We start from the raw sequence: 17,976 nt of genomic DNA on the forward strand, positions 1-17,976 counted from the left end.
TTTGTTCTCATTTGGCCTGGGGTAGGGGAACTAACTGTGTATCTTATTAAGTGTTTGCTCAGCCTAGCTTGGTGCTGGATGTCATGTGTGGTTGAAAGGCCCCTAAAGCTTAAGAACAAATCTTTCCCAGTTCATAGCATTCCAACCAACCAGCAAACCCAAAACGAACCAAGGAGAAAACCTCTGTATTTTTAGCTTTTCAAAGTAGGGACCAAGGGACTTGTTTGTTTTTTTTTTTACATGGTGCACGCAGTTTCTTTTCCACATGTATTAGTTACCTCTATAAATTCAGTTAACTAAATGTTGCCTTAATGTATTCATTCATCTTTCCAAATCAGATCCTTTGTCCTTAAAGATGGTTGTGCTCTCCTTCTGTTTGTTAACAGGTAACGAAGCACATACCTCACATCCATTGGACCATCTGTTGCGTTTCTAGTAGGATTGTGTCTATGCTAATTTATACTAACCTTAGAGTCTAGGTAAATGTTTACAGGATGATCATTCTAGTGGTGTTCTAGAAGTTAGCAGGGGCGACTTATAGTATTGGCTGAAGTTTGAAATAAATAGTAGAGTGGATGTGTGAGGCCTTTTCATTATCCTGTTTGACTGTGTTTTTATAGGTCTCTAAAAAGGTGGCAGATTTGATTCTTGAAAAACAGCCTGCTTATGTAAAGGTAAGATACTCTTTGCTTGTTATAGTAAAATTTAAAACTGGTTGAGTGACTTATTCGAGACTTAAAAAATTAACTCTTGTTCTGAAATGTAAGAAATTAACTATTGTTCTTTTCTCTGTAGTGTGTGCATGCATGTATATGTATATTTGTGACATTTTTACCAAATTAAAGAACCAATCAAAGTTGCTTTCATGAGCTTTGTGACAAATGTATAGATTAGTAATTTGGCAGTCTGGGTCATTGTAAAAGTATAGTTGCTATTGGAACTAAATCTATAGAGCTGGATCTCTGTCCTCACCAGAAAGAGAGCTGTAGGTGGAGAGGTGGCTCTGTGGGTGAGATTCTTAAAGCACAGGCATGAGTCTGGATCCCAGCACCCATGCAGACAGCTGGGCGTGGTTTATGTGTTTCTGTGCCCCAGTGCTGTGGTTTTGGAGCTATAAGGATCACTGGAGCTTGCTGGCTGGTCTCAGTGAGAGACCCTGTCTGAAAGGAAGAAGGCAGGACATACTGTATGCTCCGGACTCTGAGGTCTGTAGTGCACACTGAGGTGGGGCCAGGAGAAAAGCCTTCAATATTCATGGAAACCCCTTAGCAAGCAAAAATCAGATTTGTCATATACTTAATTAGTTTGTAAAGTTTTGTTGGGCAGAAGCATATATAAATGGATGTATTATTGGTACGTATTTCTGTCTGAAATAGATCGGGTTTAGATTTCCTTACAAACAATACTAAATATTTTGTCATCTGTCATTGTGGAAATCAATTGGAAGTAGGTATTTTAAATTACTTTTCATGCACTGTACTTAAAGTTTTCAAGTTTAAGTATCTTTGTTACCAGTTTTTTTTTCAAAGCCTGCTTTTATTTAGTCTTTGCTAGAATGTCATATGAGTAGGAAGGATGCAAAGGCCTGAGACAATAGTCTGTATCTACTCTTCCTGCAGGAGCTTGAACGAGTTACATCACTGCAGACAGGTCTTCAGTTGGCTGCTGTTATCTGCACAAATGGGAGGAGGTATTGCTTTCCATGACTTTGCTCTCTAAGCTCAAACTATTTCAAGAGTTACTGTGAGATCTACTGTGATACTCTGTCTGTAATGTGTAGAGTGCTTTTCAGTAAGCAGACATATTCTAAAAATTGCACCAGAAAGGCATGTGCCATGTGCCCACAGATTTCCTTGTACACTATCTGTAGTGAAGAAACAGTGAGTCCCCTCCTCTTCTCTCTGTTATAGGTTATTTTTGTCATGCACACTAGAAACAGATGAAAAAGAAACAACAAATACTACATAATGGAATGCCAGTTTTTTAACTATTAGACCTACAAATAATAACATTATTCTGTGAATTTTTGTACTGTTTTGAGATACCTATTTATGTATGTGCATGCATGCGTGCATGTATGTTTATATTTATTTATATAATTATTATTTTATTTATTCTCTTTACATCCTTCTCACTGCCCACCTCTGAGTCACCCCCTCCCATAATCTTTCCCCAACCCTCCCTCCCTCCTTCTCTTAGACAGTGGTGGCCCCATGTGTATCCCCCTGACCCTGGCACTTTAAGTCTCTGTGAGGCTATGTGCATCCTTTTTCACTGAGGCCAGACAAGGCAGCCCAGCTAGAAGGACATATCCCACAGACAGGCAAAAGCTCTTTGGAGAGCCCCACTCTAGTTTTTTGGACCCACATGAAAACTAAGCTGCACATCTGCTACATATGTACAGGGAAGTCTAGGTCCAGCCTGTGTATGTTCTTTGGTTGGCGGTTCAGCCTCAAGAGTCCAGGTCAGTTGACCCAGTTGGTCTTCCTGAGGCGTTCTTATCCCCTCTGGGGCCTGAAGTTCTTCCATGAGAGTCCCCAAGCTCCATCCAGTCTGGCTGTGGCTGTCTGCATCTGTCTGAGTCAGCTGCTGGGTGGAGCCTCTCAGAGGTCAGCCATGGTAGGCTCCTGTCTGCGAGCATAACAGTATCATTAATAGTGTCAGGGATTGGTGCTTGCCTATGAGATGGGTCTCAAGTTCTATCAACTATTGGTTGGCTGTTCCCTCTGTCTCTGTTCCATCCCCTGTGCCTGCATTTCTTTTAGACAGGATAAATTTTGGTTGAAAGTTCTGTGGGTGGGTTGGCCTCCCCGTTGTTCCATTGGGATCCCTGTTCAGCTACAGGAGGTAGCTTTTTCAGGTTCTATATCCCCAATGCTGCGAGTCACAGCTGAGGTAACCCCATTGACTCTTGGGCATCTCCGTTATCCCAGGTCTCTGTCTAGTCCTGGAGATGCTCCCACCTCGTCACCCTCACCAGTTGCAGATTTCCATTTATTTTCATGGCCGTTTAGCCTTCTCTCCCGCCCCTCCCCACACCTGATCCTGAGCTCCTCATCCCAGCTCCATCCCATCCCCCTCTCAGCTCTCTCCCTCCATCTGCCTCTTATGACTATTTTATTCCCCTTCTCAGTGAGATTCAAGCGTCCTCCCTTGTGCCTTCCTTCTTGTTTAGCTTCGTTGGCTCTGTGGAGTGTAGCATGAGTATCCTGTATATTATAGCTAATATCCACTTAGAAGTGAGTTCAGACCATGCGTGTCCTTTTGGGACTGGGTCACCTTACTCAGGATGATATTTTCAAGGCGCCTATTCTTAATCCCTGTACTTTGTGTACCATGGGCCACGAGCAGTTGATGGCTTGGCATCAGTCCACCACCATGTGTGAGCAATGCTCCTCCTTTCAGTAACCTAGGGCTCTGGCTCATTGCTTGCCTTGCTGTTATGTTCTCATACTGTTGTTCACATCCACAGACACTTGAATATTGCGAAGGAAGGTTTTACTCAGGCTAGCTTAGGCCTTCTGGCAAATCAAAGGAAGCGTCAGTTGCTGATTGGACTTCTGAAGTCACTGAGAACCATAAAAACACTGGTATGTATGAATCACTTTTTCAGAATTAAAACTTGTACACTAGAGATGGGTTAGCAGTTAAGAGCTCAAACTGCTCCAGCAGAAGACCTGGTTTCAATTTGCAGCACCCATTTCGGTGGCTACCACCTGCCTGTGACATTAGGCCCCCTGTGGTCTAGAGCCTCTAGCTTCACTGGGCATCTGCACTCACATGCTCTTACCTCCTACTGCTACATACACACAATTTAAATGATAAAAAGAAATCCTCTGCTACATATGTGGCTGGAGCCATGGGTCCCTCCATGTGTACTCTTTGGTTGGTGGTTTAGTCCCTGGGAGCTCTTGGGGGGGGGGGTTACTTAGTTGATATTGTTGTTCTTCCTGTGGGATTGCAAACCCCTTCAGCTCCTTTAGTCCTTCCTGTAACTCCCCCATTGGGATCCCTATGTTCAGCCTGACGGTTGGCTTGGAGCATCTGAGTGTGTATTGGTCAGGCTCTGGTGAAGCCTCCCAGGAAACAGTCGTACCAGGCTTCTGTCAGCAACTGCTTCTTGGCATCAGCAATAGTGTCTGGATGTGGTGGCTGCATATGGGATGGATCCACAGTTGGGGCAGGCTCTGGATGGCCTTTCCTTCAGTCTCTGCTCCACTTTTGTCCCTGTATTTCCTTTAGATGGGGCAGTTCGGGGCTAAAACTTTTTAAGATGGGAGGGTGGCTCCATGCCTAACCTCTGGATATTGTCTCTACAGGTTCCAGCATAGGGGAAGGTTAGGTTGGTGAGGCAGAGGTGGGTGGGTGGGTGTGGGAGCACCCTCATAGAAGCAGGGGGAGGAGGGATGGGATAGGGATTTGTGAAGGGAAACTGGGAAGGGGATAACGTTTGAAATGTAAAGAAACAAAATAACCAGTTGAAAAAAAGCAATGAGATAATGATGAAATATAACTAAATAAACAGGTAAATAAATCTAAAATAAATAAAGGAGAAAAGCACAGGCTTCTAGGATATTAACAACAAAATACAACAAAGTAAAATAGAAAATAAAACAAAACCCAGCATGTCAGAGTTGGCCAAGCCAAGAGAAAGAAGAGCCTCAAGGTGAAGCACAGGAGTCAGGCCTGCTTGTTTACACATCCCGAGTACCATCAGTACAGGGGAAGCTGTAGTGTGTGTGTACAAGGTGCCTATAGGCCCCCCGTGCATGGGGGAGGAACAGGGAAGAGTACAGGGAAAGGACATTGTATGAGAAAAGCATAAAATTAAAAAAACATCTTAAAAAATAGAAAAGTCATTTTCGCAATTGAAACAGATTTGATTTTTTTTTTTTTAATTTTCAGCAAAGAACCGACGTACGCCTAAGCGAAATGCTGGAGGTCAGTGACTAAACTGTAAAGTTCTTGATGCTAAATTGTTACCAAGAAAAATCACAGAGGACAAACTTCTGATCTGTGTTTTTCTTTGATCAATATCCGCTAAAAGGATAATATTTAACTGGAACAGTACTTGAGCCTTTTCTGTCAACATATATTTCATCTGGAAAATAAACTTTGATTGGGAAAACATTTATTTTGTAGTCTTTGCATGCTGGCTTTAGGCTTTTGATTGTGTCCAAACAATCAAATTAAATTTCCCAATTATCATATGTAAGTTATTTGTGAAATTGGTAATACTTTCCTTCTATTTGCTATCTTATATGGTAATTTGCTTCCTGAGCTAGCCGTCTGCTTTCTTTGATATTTTTTTGTTGCAGTAGGTTTTACTAAAGCATAGTGACTTTAAATGTTATAGGAAACTTACACTTGAGTGGGTGCTTTGTTGTTATCTTCGCATTCGTTGTGTTTGAATTATTTCTGTTGGATTTAAATGCAAACCTAAGGACATATTTTTGAAGTTTTCTGTATAACCAGTGTCACATCTACACCATAACTAATAGAATCTGAGACATCTATTGGAAACACTCATTTGGAATTAAGTTACTATTTGGGAGACAACATGTTCTAAAGTTCCTGGGTTAGTTACTGTGACAGAATCCCCAGGAAAATAAAATGACAGCAGGAAGATCCCTTCAGGGTTTTAAAGGTTTCCGTTCATGGCCACTGGGTCTGTTGGGTGTAATAAGCCTGTGACAGAGAACCTAGCAGGCAGCACCACTTACCTCACTCTTGGCACCTCTTGGAAGAGGGACGGAGAGTGGAGGAGCTGGTGGGGGTGGGGAGGTCGGTATTCCTCAGGAGCACATGCGCAGTGATCCGCTTCCTTCCTTGGGGATCCTTCTTGAAGGCTGCATTGCAGTCTGAAAGCCAAGCCTCCGTCACATGTTTTTTTTTTGGGAGACGGTTTTAAGCTATGCAGTTATCAATATTTGTTCAGAAGTATTTATTGATGATGTGGTGGTAAAACAGTTGAAACTCACTGCGAACAGGATGCAGACCTTTTGGCACATTTTATAGAAGCATTACACAAAGATACCATCACTGCTAGAGAGAAGCTTCCTGGGGAGCAGCTTCTGCCTCTCTGAGTCACCCCAAAGGCTCAGCGTTAAGTTTCTCCTTGTACAGCTTTTTCTCCGCATAGGTTTTAGGCCTGAGGTTAGTTGCCTCCAAATTTGCCTGCTTTAGTATTTGTCTGTTCTGATCTTCGCTTGAGAGATACATTGTTAGCGTATCACCAGCAGTGGGTTTCTGTCTGGCTTCCTAAGGATCTGCTTCTAGTCTAATGGCTTTTCCTCCTGTCTTAAGGAAGAGGACTATCCAGGAGCTATTCAGCTGTGCCTGGAATGTCAGAAGGCTGCCAGCACTTTTAAACACTACAGCTGTATAAGGTATGGCAGTGTGTATACATTTTAACCGGATCCAGTACTTGTTTTTTAGGAATTGTTCAACATACAGTTAGTAAGCATTGAGGCTTAATGTGAGCTTCTTGGTTTAATGTCTGCTCTCCTCAGTGGGCACCACAGTAAAATAACTAACAGCCTTAAGGTGTGGAAGAGCACATGCTTTTCAGTCTGCCCCTCAAACTCTGTCACGTTCTTCCCCGCCTCAGCGATGCCACTGTTATGTAGTAATAGAAAATCATAGTGAGGACAAACCTGCTCCCGTCTCCCTTGCATCTCTTGGGGACTGTTGCTCATTATAGAAATATTGAAGTATTATTACAGCTTGTATCAAAGGTCCAGTTGGTTCAAGTGGTTGGTTTTCTGGAAAATTTAAATATTGTTTCAGTTCACATAATTTGTGGTGTTTGTGATATCTAATGATTCTGTTTTATCTTTTGTTTAAAGTAGATGTTTAAAAGTATATGATGCCGAACCGACTGTCATTAAAAAGCTTGATAACAGCATTTACAGGAAACTAGATTATCTAAGTGAATACAGAATTACCTCCACTGTGTTGACTGTACTGAGAAGTTCCCTTCCTCCCTTTTCTCTCCATTCATTTTAATATTTTTCCTTGCTGGGACGTGAACCCAGGGCCTTGCTCAGATCCTTGGAAACTTCTGACATGTTCTGAGTTCTGAAGAAACAGAGCTTCTGTTTAGTTCATCTTTCAGTTCTTTGTTCTGGTACCTTTGTCATGGTGGTAATAACTTGGCTTTGGGAGTGAAATCATTGGGGCAGTTGGGCACTTTCTAAGCGGGGACAGTGCGGAGCCACACACAGTGCAGTCAGCACACACCCTTGGTGCTCCTGCCTGGGGATCTGGACTTAGAGCTGGGTGTGCAAGGCTGACACACTGGAATCACTGATCTCAGTCTCCTCCACAAGTTGCCTTTGGCGCTCTCCTATGAGAACCTGAAGGAAAATGGGGGTATGGGGTGAGTTAGGCCAAAGTCAAAGTGTCATGGATGAGAGATTCCTGCACCACGAGTGAAACCATGCCAGGAAAAATGAGGACTGAGGGTATTTGTTAGATTTACAGCAACAAAGACGTCATGGCCAACCATTTTGGGGTCAGATTTAGGGAGAATCGGCTCAAGTGTGAGTGGAAAGTGGGGAACTTTTGTGAAAAACGTGGAATGAAGAAAAGAGAGACTTGGGTATTTGAAACTTGATGGAAAGGAGTGGGAAATGGAAAGTGAAACATAAAATGCCAGAGTTTTGAGGGTTGACTTTGCAAAGGTCATTGTCTATTACAGGAGGGAAGAAGGAATATAGAGTTTGGTGGCAGAAAATTGAGGGAGCTGCTTAACTGTTGAAACTATACTTTCCATTAATTAAAAGTTCTGTTCTAGTTATGCTAAAGTAAATGTCTCATATAATAACATTTGGCTGTAAAATGTTTGAAAGTAAGTCTGATTTGGGTTTATTACATTTATCAGGAAATTCCTCCCAAGAACTTTTATATTAATGCGTGCTTTGATACAAAGAGGAGGTGTTAGCAGACATGAGATTGGGAGTGACGGTATAAGGTATAAGTTAATATTGTTGTATTTTAGATGGCGCAGTGCTTAAGAGTACATGCTTGTGTGTGTGACGAGAGTGGTGTGGGTTAGGCCTGTCTTTCTCTAGAGATGGGAGAAGGCACAGGTTCGTGTGTGTGTCTCAGGGAAGCTGTGGTGGCATGACCTCACCTTGGGATCCCCGGGAAAACTTCTGGCTGCACTGGGTGCATACCATGTGACTTCTGTAGCTGTGCAGCATTGGCTGGGCCAGGGCCCCTCTCTGGCTTGTAGTAGCAGTTTGCTTCTTCCTGCCTAGCTCTGCTACACTCCCATTTCCTGTTGTCTCTTTATGATCTTCCTCATTCCTGCTTGAGAAAAACATACATTTCTTTCTCTAAAAGAATTACTCACTCTTGAGGATGACTTATACTTTAATGTATTGAAGTTATATATTTATGGAGTGTAAACTGATACTATGATTTTTCTAAATAGTGTGGAATGAGAAAAATCAAGCCAGTTAACCTATTGTGACCTCAAAGACTTGGTTTTCTGTGATAAGAACATTTGAGTTTTATTTTGATGGCAATATTGAAATAAACTGTTCTTAGTTACCTGCAGCATTCAGTGTTTTGTGCAGCAGATCTCTAACGTGCAGAACTTGCTCTGTTACTTTTATCCTGTGCTTTGTGACCTGTGATGATCCTGTGAATTCCCAGTTTTTACACCAGAGAATCAATGAAAAACAATTTGACATTCTCCTAATCTTAGAAATAGTATTTAATGTACAATTGAATCTCCATATTAAAATTTTATTTTAGTTTTATTTTTTCATTCTTGTTGAGTAGCAGAGAGTTATTAATATTTTCTTTGTTGTTATTTATTTGCCTGTCTGCCTACCTGCTGTTTGCCTGCCTGCCTGCCTGCCTGTCTGTCTGTCTGTCTGTATATCTATCTATCTTGAGGCAAGGGTGGCCTGGAACTTGGTGTTTATGTAAATTGGTCTCAAACTCCTTGAGATCTGAATACATTTGCCCCGCTAGTGCTGGGATTGAAGTTGTGTGCCATCACACCTGCCTCCCAGCCCCCAGTAGAAATGTCTTTAAGAGAACGACTTCATGATGCTAGAACATTTCTGCATTCTGATGGATTTTTTAAAATTAATTTCAGTTACACTTATCTTAACATGTATCTGCTTGGCTGTGTCTTAATTTGGCCTTGGCTGCTTGCAGGTTCTAGTCACCTGATTCCTTTATTTGAAATAAAGGAAAGTTGGGGTTTGAGCATTATGGTCAGCAGTCTACAAGGAAGAGCTTTAGATTGGGATGACTTTGAGCGAACCCTTAAGGGTCTAAAGGCAGGAAAACCAGAATTTGCACCTTTGCTTTTATATAAGGAAACAGTGACTGTGTGTGTATATGTGTAGGAGACCTCACATCTCTAGTTTAACATTTGCTGTTCCAAGTGATACTTGAGGCACTCAGTTGGTTACAGAATGAAAGGCAACTAAGTCTCTTCTGTACCTTGTGTCTTTGTTGGGATGTGCTGTTTCATTATCCTTAATAAAATAAACTGTAACACCAGTTTTGTTCACTTTGACTGACAGAGAACCTCAGTAATGTTATTGGAAAGTTCTTCAGTTGATTGACATGGAGTCATATAGTTGGAATTTACTGGAAATACAATTCAAAATGTATTATGTTAAAATATATCTGAATGAAGTTTTTATTTTTTACTTGAAATTTATCTAAATTAGTTTTAAAGAAAGTTGTCCCAAAACTCGTAACTACTTTATTACTTTTTATTTCATTGGAGAGAAACTTCTTGACAGTCCCAGAGAGTGTTGTGTTATGTGCTGGAAACTGCGAGTTGTCAGAACTACTTTGTTGAGTACTGTACTTTTACCATAATATAACGTTTAAAGTATCCTTTGTTGTTTTTCTCAGAATATGTTGTTGATAGTTTTATGAACTTAAGTTACACAGTAAATGTTCACAGCTTTGAGTGGGGGGACATGTACATGCTGAGGACTTCGCTTCTTTGTTTCCCCAGATTTGCTAAAATTGAGACTCCATAGAGTTTGGAGATGTTTGGCTATTTATCATTCTTAGAAATGGACTCCAAGCTTTGTGCTGATTGCAGTTAGGAAGAGGATTTGAGGATAGAGATGTGATTATAACCAGAGTCACCTTACCCATTCTGTTGTGGATAGTCACGGCTGCTTTAGAAGATAATGTCCATGCTTCATGGTATCTCGAGTTGTTGGCTTCATTTCATAGTATTTGGTCTTCGAGGTCTGTGGGTAAATTCTCTTTACCACATGTAGATTGGAACCTCTTGTGGTAAGCTCTAAGCCAAGCATGCTGCTAATTTTCATGAAATATGGATATTAAATATTGATTTATAATTCCATTTATTTACATTTATTCTAAAAGCTTTAGAACTTGCTGAGGCCAATATACAAAGATGTGATAATTGAGCAACAGGTATTTAGGAAGCCCTCGAGCTGGAAGCAGTCTTTCGAGCTAGCCTACCTTATAGAACAAAGCATGGCCAGAGCTCTGATGGGAACTGACCCGAAACACTGTAGCTATCGGAGGGCAAAGTTCAGAACAGTGCTGTCATCTCTGTATTGTATCATCAGATTTGTACAGAGGTTTTGTAAATGTGTGTGTATGTGTGTGTGCACTAGAGCAGTTACATAAAAGCACTTAATTAGTTACTTATGGATACGTTATCTTTACATTTTTCTCTAGTGATGCCCAAACTCAGCAGAAGCATTTAGTTCATTCTGTTGAGTTTGCAGATCGCTTTTAAAAGCTTTTAGCCTTCCATCTTAGAACTAGTGTTTTTTTTTTTTTTTTTTTTTTTTTTTTTTTTTTTTTAACATAATGTAGCTTTTATTTATCAAGATGTTTGTGGGCAATTCTTTTGAATATACTCTGATTAATTGACTAAAATGGTTTGAACTTACATTTCTAACCAATACCTAAGGGCTTCTTTGAAAGCTGCACATCTAATGCCTGTTCTTTTATCACTAATTTCTCTCTGTGTATATTTAATTAAGTAGTCAATTGTGGTCAAGCTACAGTTGTAGATTTTGAGAGCCTTTTTAATAAAATGAAATTGACTTCTAGATTTGATGTTTATAGCAGTCTACATGCTATTTACACAACCATTCTCACAGAAAGAGAATGATGTAACCATGAGTAATAACTGGTATAAAGAAGCCAGGTTTACAGGTTTATAAACAACCATTTTTGTAGAGATCGGATGGGTGTGAATGAATGCAGAAATACTTCATTTTCCTCCAAAGTGAAACTGTTCCCTAAAAGAAAGGGGTTGCCAGTTAGACCACCATTCTTCCCCTCTCTCGCTCAGCTCTGGTGGACTCGTCAGTCTCACTTGGTGGAGGAGGGTATCTAGATTCAGCTGTATTTATCTTTTTGTCCCTGAAGCACTTGCAGGGTCTAATACAACTGTTTTTCTTCTCCTTTTGTCTTTATAGTTTTAGTTACTCAAGTAGAAATGCCAGCTAATTAATGATTTCTCTTTACATTGCAGATTTGATCTGTAGATAAGTTACTGGCTCTCTGGTTAGGTAGTGAATTTGGTCCTGGGGAGTCACTGAGAAATAGTGACTGTGTCCTGGAGGCTTGCCCCTAGGGATACAGTCACAGATACCTATTATAGTGAACCAGGAAGTGAGCAGGAGAGGATCTAGAGAAGGGGGACATTTAGGACCGGAAAGCTAGGTGGATGTTTGGCAGAAGAGTTATTCAGCTGTGAACACTGAGCAGAAATTAGCTCGTGGAAGGCTGGGGCTTCGTTAAGAGTAGTTTCCTCCATCCGCATGGATAGAGGGTAGGCTTTGAGAACTGAATGAGAATTCGAGGGTCTCACACTCCATACTAACTTTTGCTTTGTCCTTATTCCTGGGAAGTTGCCAAATCATTTATTGACGATGGGACAGCAATGTGATCTTACTTCTGCTTTAGGTGCTGCAGACATTGCTCTGTTAAGAACCAGCCAGGCAACAAAATCCTCAGAGTGTAGATAGAAGCCCTTGTAGCAGGACAGGCAGCCCATGAGCCTGAGGAGAACTTGTTACAAGAATTCCTCTAACCCTGCCTGTGGATTCTGTGTGTTGGTTCTGGCTAGAGATCTGGTTATTTCTAAGGTATCAACCCTGAAATGCTGGTGGACAAAGGATCTAGTTTTGCTCACTGTCAGTTTTTACCAGAAACTATAACTGCCAGTGTCTGACTTGAGGCTAAAACATGCATATGGCAAGAATTATATGCTTTCAAAAAACAAAATTTCCTCTGTAGACTTGAACATTTGTCCTTAGTCCATCAAACACTTCCTGCTACTGTTTTTCCTTTCTGGTAAATTGCTTTGTACCTGTATGGCTGTCTGTGTGTCCTTCTCCCTGTGGTGTTACCGCCTTAGCTTGCAGTGAGAGGCTGGGTTAGGAGCCATTACAAGGAGCCTGTTGAGATATTTAGCGTGAGGGTAGGACTGTCGGGGTGCCTTTGACAACTAACGGTCCTCCTTAAAAAAAAAAATTAAAAAGGTTATGAAAATTTCTCCCAGAGACTAATGACATCAGAAATAAACGTTTTTCTGTGTTTGTGTGCTTCCCGTAAATGACTATGTGCTTTGACCTTACGGATAATGAATTGTGTACTGTAATTTTCCATGTGTGCATAGGCCACTAGGCATTTGAGAGTCAAGCCCCAAGATTTCAAAGTATTGAACTAAATCTTTTACTTTACATTATTAAAAAGTTTGTCAGTGATTTTTTTTTGAGATGAAATTTATTTTGTGAATGGATTTATTTTACAAGACTTCAGAGATCGTTTTTGGTAATATGTAATTTTAATAATGTCATTTTTATGGTTCTTGACTGTTACAAGTAAGTCCCAAGAATTGTGTGTACACTCTTGTTAGATATTTGTACAACAATGGAACTGCTAAGATCCACCAGGTGTGGACTACAGTAGCCTTTAAAGGTGTCAAGAGCTTGCTGAGATGTCCTGTGTCACACAAATGCTAGAGGGTTCTACTTGTTCCACATCCACCCAGCATTCGAAGACGCAGTCTGTAATTATTAAAATGTCTTTTGGGGGTTCTGCTCGTTTGCTTCGCTGTGGCTGATGGACTCGAGTACCACCTCTGTTGGTTTGTTTTTTACTTTGTTGCTGTTTATTGGTAGTTGAATAGTCTCTGCCAAGTATCTCTGTGTCCTTCTGTCAGCTGCATACTGTCTTACTGCTGGGTCTCTATAATAAGGCCTTGCTAACCTCGTTCTTTAAGATTTAAGTTGCCACAGAGATTACAGAAGTTGCTTATTTGATTCTCCAAATAAAACAGAATGTTTGGTTGGCTTTTGATTAAAGTTTGGTTGTTGTAGATCACTTGGAGAACACATTGTTGGAAATTTTGATATGTTAACATGATGTGCTCTTTGATGTATTTAAGCCCAATTTATTTCAGCTCGCCATTTCATTACATAGCTTTTGTTGATACTTGGTCTTCTTAAACTGTATTTTTAGAATGTTATTTTCTATCTCTTTACTCCTGTGCTATAGAAATTAACTTTTTGAAATTTTACTTTTTAATTCAATTTTAAAATGTACCATGAACTTTTTATTCTTAGTTCTCTGTAGATTCCTTGTTATTTCTTTTTCTTTTCTAATATTACTGCACATACTGTGGGTACTGGTCTTCTGTTTAGTCTCCGACGGTATTTAGCACTAGACATTTCTAACCCTGTTTTATTTGGTAGTGAGCTGAATTCCAAGCTGCAGGATACTTTGGAGCAAATCGAGGTAAGAAGTTTTATTATAAATTGGATAGCATTTTCCTTTAGGAGATTTTTATCTGGAGCAGTCACAACATTATTTTCTGTGTTTGTTTTATTTCCCTTGTCCCTAGATCACTACATTCAAGTCTTTTGTGTTTCACTTGAAATTTTCATGAAATTAAATCAGACTTAATCTACTTGTAAACTAAATAATGCCTCTAGAATTAGGGGGACCTTAAAGCAGAATTTGAAGATACCAGTTTTTCTAGAAATAGTCTCCAAATGGGGAGTGGATGTGTTGTCATGTTGCAGTACAATATAAATACTTTCCACATAGTTTATTTTATAAATTACTTGTCCTTTTTGACCCTGTGAGTTGATTTCATTGTATTTATTAATTGATTAAAAACCCTCATAAATTGTAAAGCCAGATTGAAAGCATCAGGTGGGAGGAGAAAGGTTCATCGAAGAGCTTTCTCTACTCACCCGCCCCCAGCCTTTGCAACACAGGAAGCTCGGTTTAGCTTCCAGATTCCTTCCTTCTCCACCGCTCGCTTTTCTATCAGGATACTGTAGTTGTAAAAGTTAGACTACCAAATGACCCTTTGTAAAAGAACTCAGGTCATAAATACAATTATTTGGTAATTACAAGAATGTCTATTTGCTAATCAAAAGCAACTGACTTGAATTTTCTAAGTAAACATTGCTCTGAATATTTTTAATGAGGGTTTTGTTGAAAATTCAATATTTATTCATTCTTAATACAAACAAAATATCATTTTGTGCATGTAGAAATCATTATTTAAAAATGAAATAGAAACCCAGTGAGAAGTACAATTAAATTGGAGAAGTTTAATTGGGGTATGCATTTTTCAAGTCAGTGTTTGGTTGAGAATTGCTTTCTTTTGGTTGCAGAGGGATTGTTATATTATTTTTAATTGTGTAATCTGGCAGATAGTTGAAGAAATAGTTAAGAGATATTAGAAAATAAGGTCTCTTGAAATCTATGCTTATTTTGTTTCTTCTGACATTGGTTTCAAAGTAAATAAATTGCTCAGAATGCTAATTATTTATACAAAACTGAGTTATAATAGCTAATTGTAAGTATACTTAGTTTCTACTAATCCGGTAAAATGGTAGTTATTAATTATAAATGGAGGGAAGATAGTCTTAATATTTTCTTTATATTGCTGTGCTGTGAAAAAAAGTTTCCTCATCAGCTCTTCTGTTGATTGTATAGGAGCAATTGGATGTAGCTCTTTCTAAAATCTGCAAGAATTTTGACATTAACCATTACACCAAGGTTCAGCAAGCTTACCGGCTTCTTGGAAAAACACAGGTTAGTTCTGAGCAGATGTGGCTCATGAACCTTTATGATTGAGTCTAATTATTACCAATATATCCTTGCAAAGTTTCACTTAACAAAAGCGTGTTTCAATGCTGAATTAATAATGGTAACTTTTTATTAACAGAATCTCAGAGTGTTAAATAATGTGACAGAAGCATCCTAAAACTTTGTCTTAAACTATGTTTGCCAGTTTTGATATTTTCACTACTTTATGTGGGATTTAAGAAAAGTATATTTTACTTGAGATGCTAAGGCAGGAAGGTTGCAAGCCCAAGTCCATAGCAAGAACCTGTTTTCAAACAAACAAACAAACAAACAAACACCACAAAGGAAGGAGTGAAAAGTTCACGCTAACTACAGTTCAGTGGGAGATGGCATGTAGTCTCTTGTACCTTACATTTTGGTCCTGTCAGGTGGATCTTAATAAGGGTTTTCGTCCTACACAGGCTGGCCTGACTCCCTCAAATGATGCATACACTATTTCTTAGTGAGTACACTTGTCTGCCAAGTAGATCCCTTGCATCTAACAGATTTCCTCAGGACTGTGGCTTTGCACACTCATTATCCAGTTTTCTATGAAAAACATGAAACTGTTGGGCTTCAGGAGTCGCCACACAAACCACTGATCTCTGCTAAGCAGGAGTATTTTATTGAACACACACCCCAGGACCAATCAATCTGAACCAAAATGGACTTGGGGGCCTAATTTTGGTTCCAATCTGTTCTTAGGGCACTTTTTTTTTTTTTTTTTTTTTTTTTTTTAAAAAAAATAGGAAAAACCAAGTTCAGAAGTTGAGAAAGCAGGGATGGAGGTGGTACTACGTGTTTGGCTAACTAGACAAAGTACTGTCAGCTGACTGTTACGCTGGTTGGTCCTACATGAGGGTACAGTGGGTGGTGTGGACAGTGGAGTTTGAGAGCATCGAGATAACAGGGCATAAGTAATACACGTTCCCTTATATAAGTAAAGTGTTAGGACCATTTACGACCAGTGTTAGCTATGGTTAATTAGACTTCTGGGAAGTGGAGTCAGAGAACCTGAATTCAATTTCACCTTATGAGCAAAATGGAGACTGAATCCAAAATGGCTGCAGTTATGTTAAAGGGAGCAAGCCTCAACAGAAACAAGAGAAATGGTGTGAAACTTAATTGTATATCTCCTGTATCTAGAACTATGGCATTTAACCACGCAGCGTTTACACATACAAGCTTTTTTCTTTTTCTTTTTCTTTTTTTAAATGGTGCATTTTTTTCCTGAAGGAAATTCAAGACTATACCAAATGTTTTGAATTCTGTTTAGTATTTTAAAAGCTGATTTAAAAAATTATTTAATTTAAAAATTTTAAATTTTAATGTGAAATTCTTAATTTTCACATTTTTAAGCTGTATTTTGGGAAAACTACAGGAAGAATGACACTTCATATTTCTGAGTGACATGTGTAAAGACCTTTAGAAATAAGATTATGACTTTTAATTGTCCCTGTAATACTGTTTTATATTATTAAATACTTACTGTCTTGCCCCAGGTCCCAGATTATAAATTGTCATATATATCCTGTTCTGGTGAGGGAAACCACTATAGTCAATGGTCTATTGAAATGTACTATGACCAAGGCAACTCTTAGAAAAGAAAACATTTAGTTGAGAGCTTACAGTATCAGAAGGTTAGTCTTATTATTGTGGTGGGGAATAACACCACTCAGGCAGCCATGGTGCTGGAGAAATGGTTGAGAGTGATGTGGATCTACCCCAGCCCCCTCATGGATCCTGGGCCCATTTGGTCCGCAAGGGCAGTGGGAGCAGAGATGTGGAACAGGGGTTTCAGAAACCTGTGCATAACCACATCGGGACCAGCTATCAGGAGGCAGATCACCTTTATTTACGTGATTTAAGGCTTATAAAATTTTGGAAGATTGAGGATAGGCACATTCAGGATGGGCAAAGGTCTTTGGTTAGGAGCTTAGGATACTGGAAATATATCATTAGCATGGGGAAGTTTTTCAGGAATGTCAGGTGCTGGCTAAACAGATTTTATCAGGACAAAGGAAATTGATGCTGTAATCTAATTGAGACTACCTGACATTCCTCAGGTAGAGCTATGTTGGGCCTTAGAATTCCCCAGACAAGGTCACTAATAAAGGGAGTCTTCCATATTGCATTGAGACTAAAGGCTTTCTGGTCAGGGTGGACTTCCCCCTTAATTAGAATGTTCCCACAAGAGATAGGGAGTTTATATGCCTGAGATGGTTTTTTGAAATCCTGTGATACACTTCCTCCAACAAGAACACACCTACTCCAGCAAGGCCTCAGCTGTTTAATCCTTTCAGACTCCCTGGAGACCAAGCATTCATATATAAGCCTATGGGAGCCATTCTTATTCAAACCACCGCAGCTGCATGGAGTCCAGTTGTAAGAGAAGACCTGTCCAGAGGTATAGGAAGTGCTACAGAGGGCCACACCTGGAGAAACCAAAAATCCTGTGGTGGAAAATACTGATTTACATAGTTTAGTCAGGAAAGGCTTCTCTGAGAAGCTAACCATTGAGAAATCTCCTGAACAGTGTAAGAGAAGGAGTGTGGTAGGCCAGGAGACACAGGTACAGTTATGTGTGAAACAGTAAGAACGAACCAGATTACCAGCTATAAATAAGAACAGCACAGCTCACAGTTCACACTCAGCCTAAGTGACAGCAGCACAGCTCACAGTTCACACTCAGTCTGAGTGACAGCAGCACAGGTCACAGTTCACACTCAGTCTGAGTGACAGCAGGACAGCTCACAGTTCACACTCAGCCTGAGTGACAGCAGCACAGGTCACAGTTCACACTCAGTCTGAGTGACAGCAGCACAGCTCACAGTTCACACTCAGCCTGAG

At 39.9% G+C, this 17,976-nt stretch overlaps 1 protein-coding gene across 3 annotated transcripts in view; it reads left to right on the plus strand.

Annotated features, from left to right (window-relative positions):
* Positions 1 to 17,976, plus strand: part of VPS50 (VPS50 subunit of EARP/GARPII complex) — a 94,119-nt gene that overhangs the window by 21,291 nt on the left and 54,852 nt on the right. For all 3 annotated transcript variants that reach the window (XR_013975511.1, XM_080936455.1, XM_080936456.1), the window contains exons 5-11: positions 621 to 674; positions 1,620 to 1,690; positions 3,473 to 3,590; positions 4,906 to 4,941; positions 6,307 to 6,389; positions 13,737 to 13,779; positions 14,995 to 15,093. Coding sequence is in view for 2 of the 3 variants with exons in the window: in XM_080936455.1 (XP_080792581.1) it covers positions 621 to 674; positions 1,620 to 1,690; positions 3,473 to 3,590; positions 4,906 to 4,941; positions 6,307 to 6,389; positions 13,737 to 13,779; positions 14,995 to 15,093 (504 nt within the window). In the remaining variant the exon portion in view is untranslated. The remainder of the gene's footprint in view (positions 1 to 620; positions 675 to 1,619; positions 1,691 to 3,472; positions 3,591 to 4,905; positions 4,942 to 6,306; positions 6,390 to 13,736; positions 13,780 to 14,994; positions 15,094 to 17,976) is intronic.

The sequence above is a fragment of the Micromys minutus genome (genome assembly GCF_963924665.1).
Source record: "Micromys minutus genome assembly, chromosome: 23".
NCBI lineage: Eukaryota > Metazoa > Chordata > Mammalia > Rodentia > Muridae > Micromys > Micromys minutus.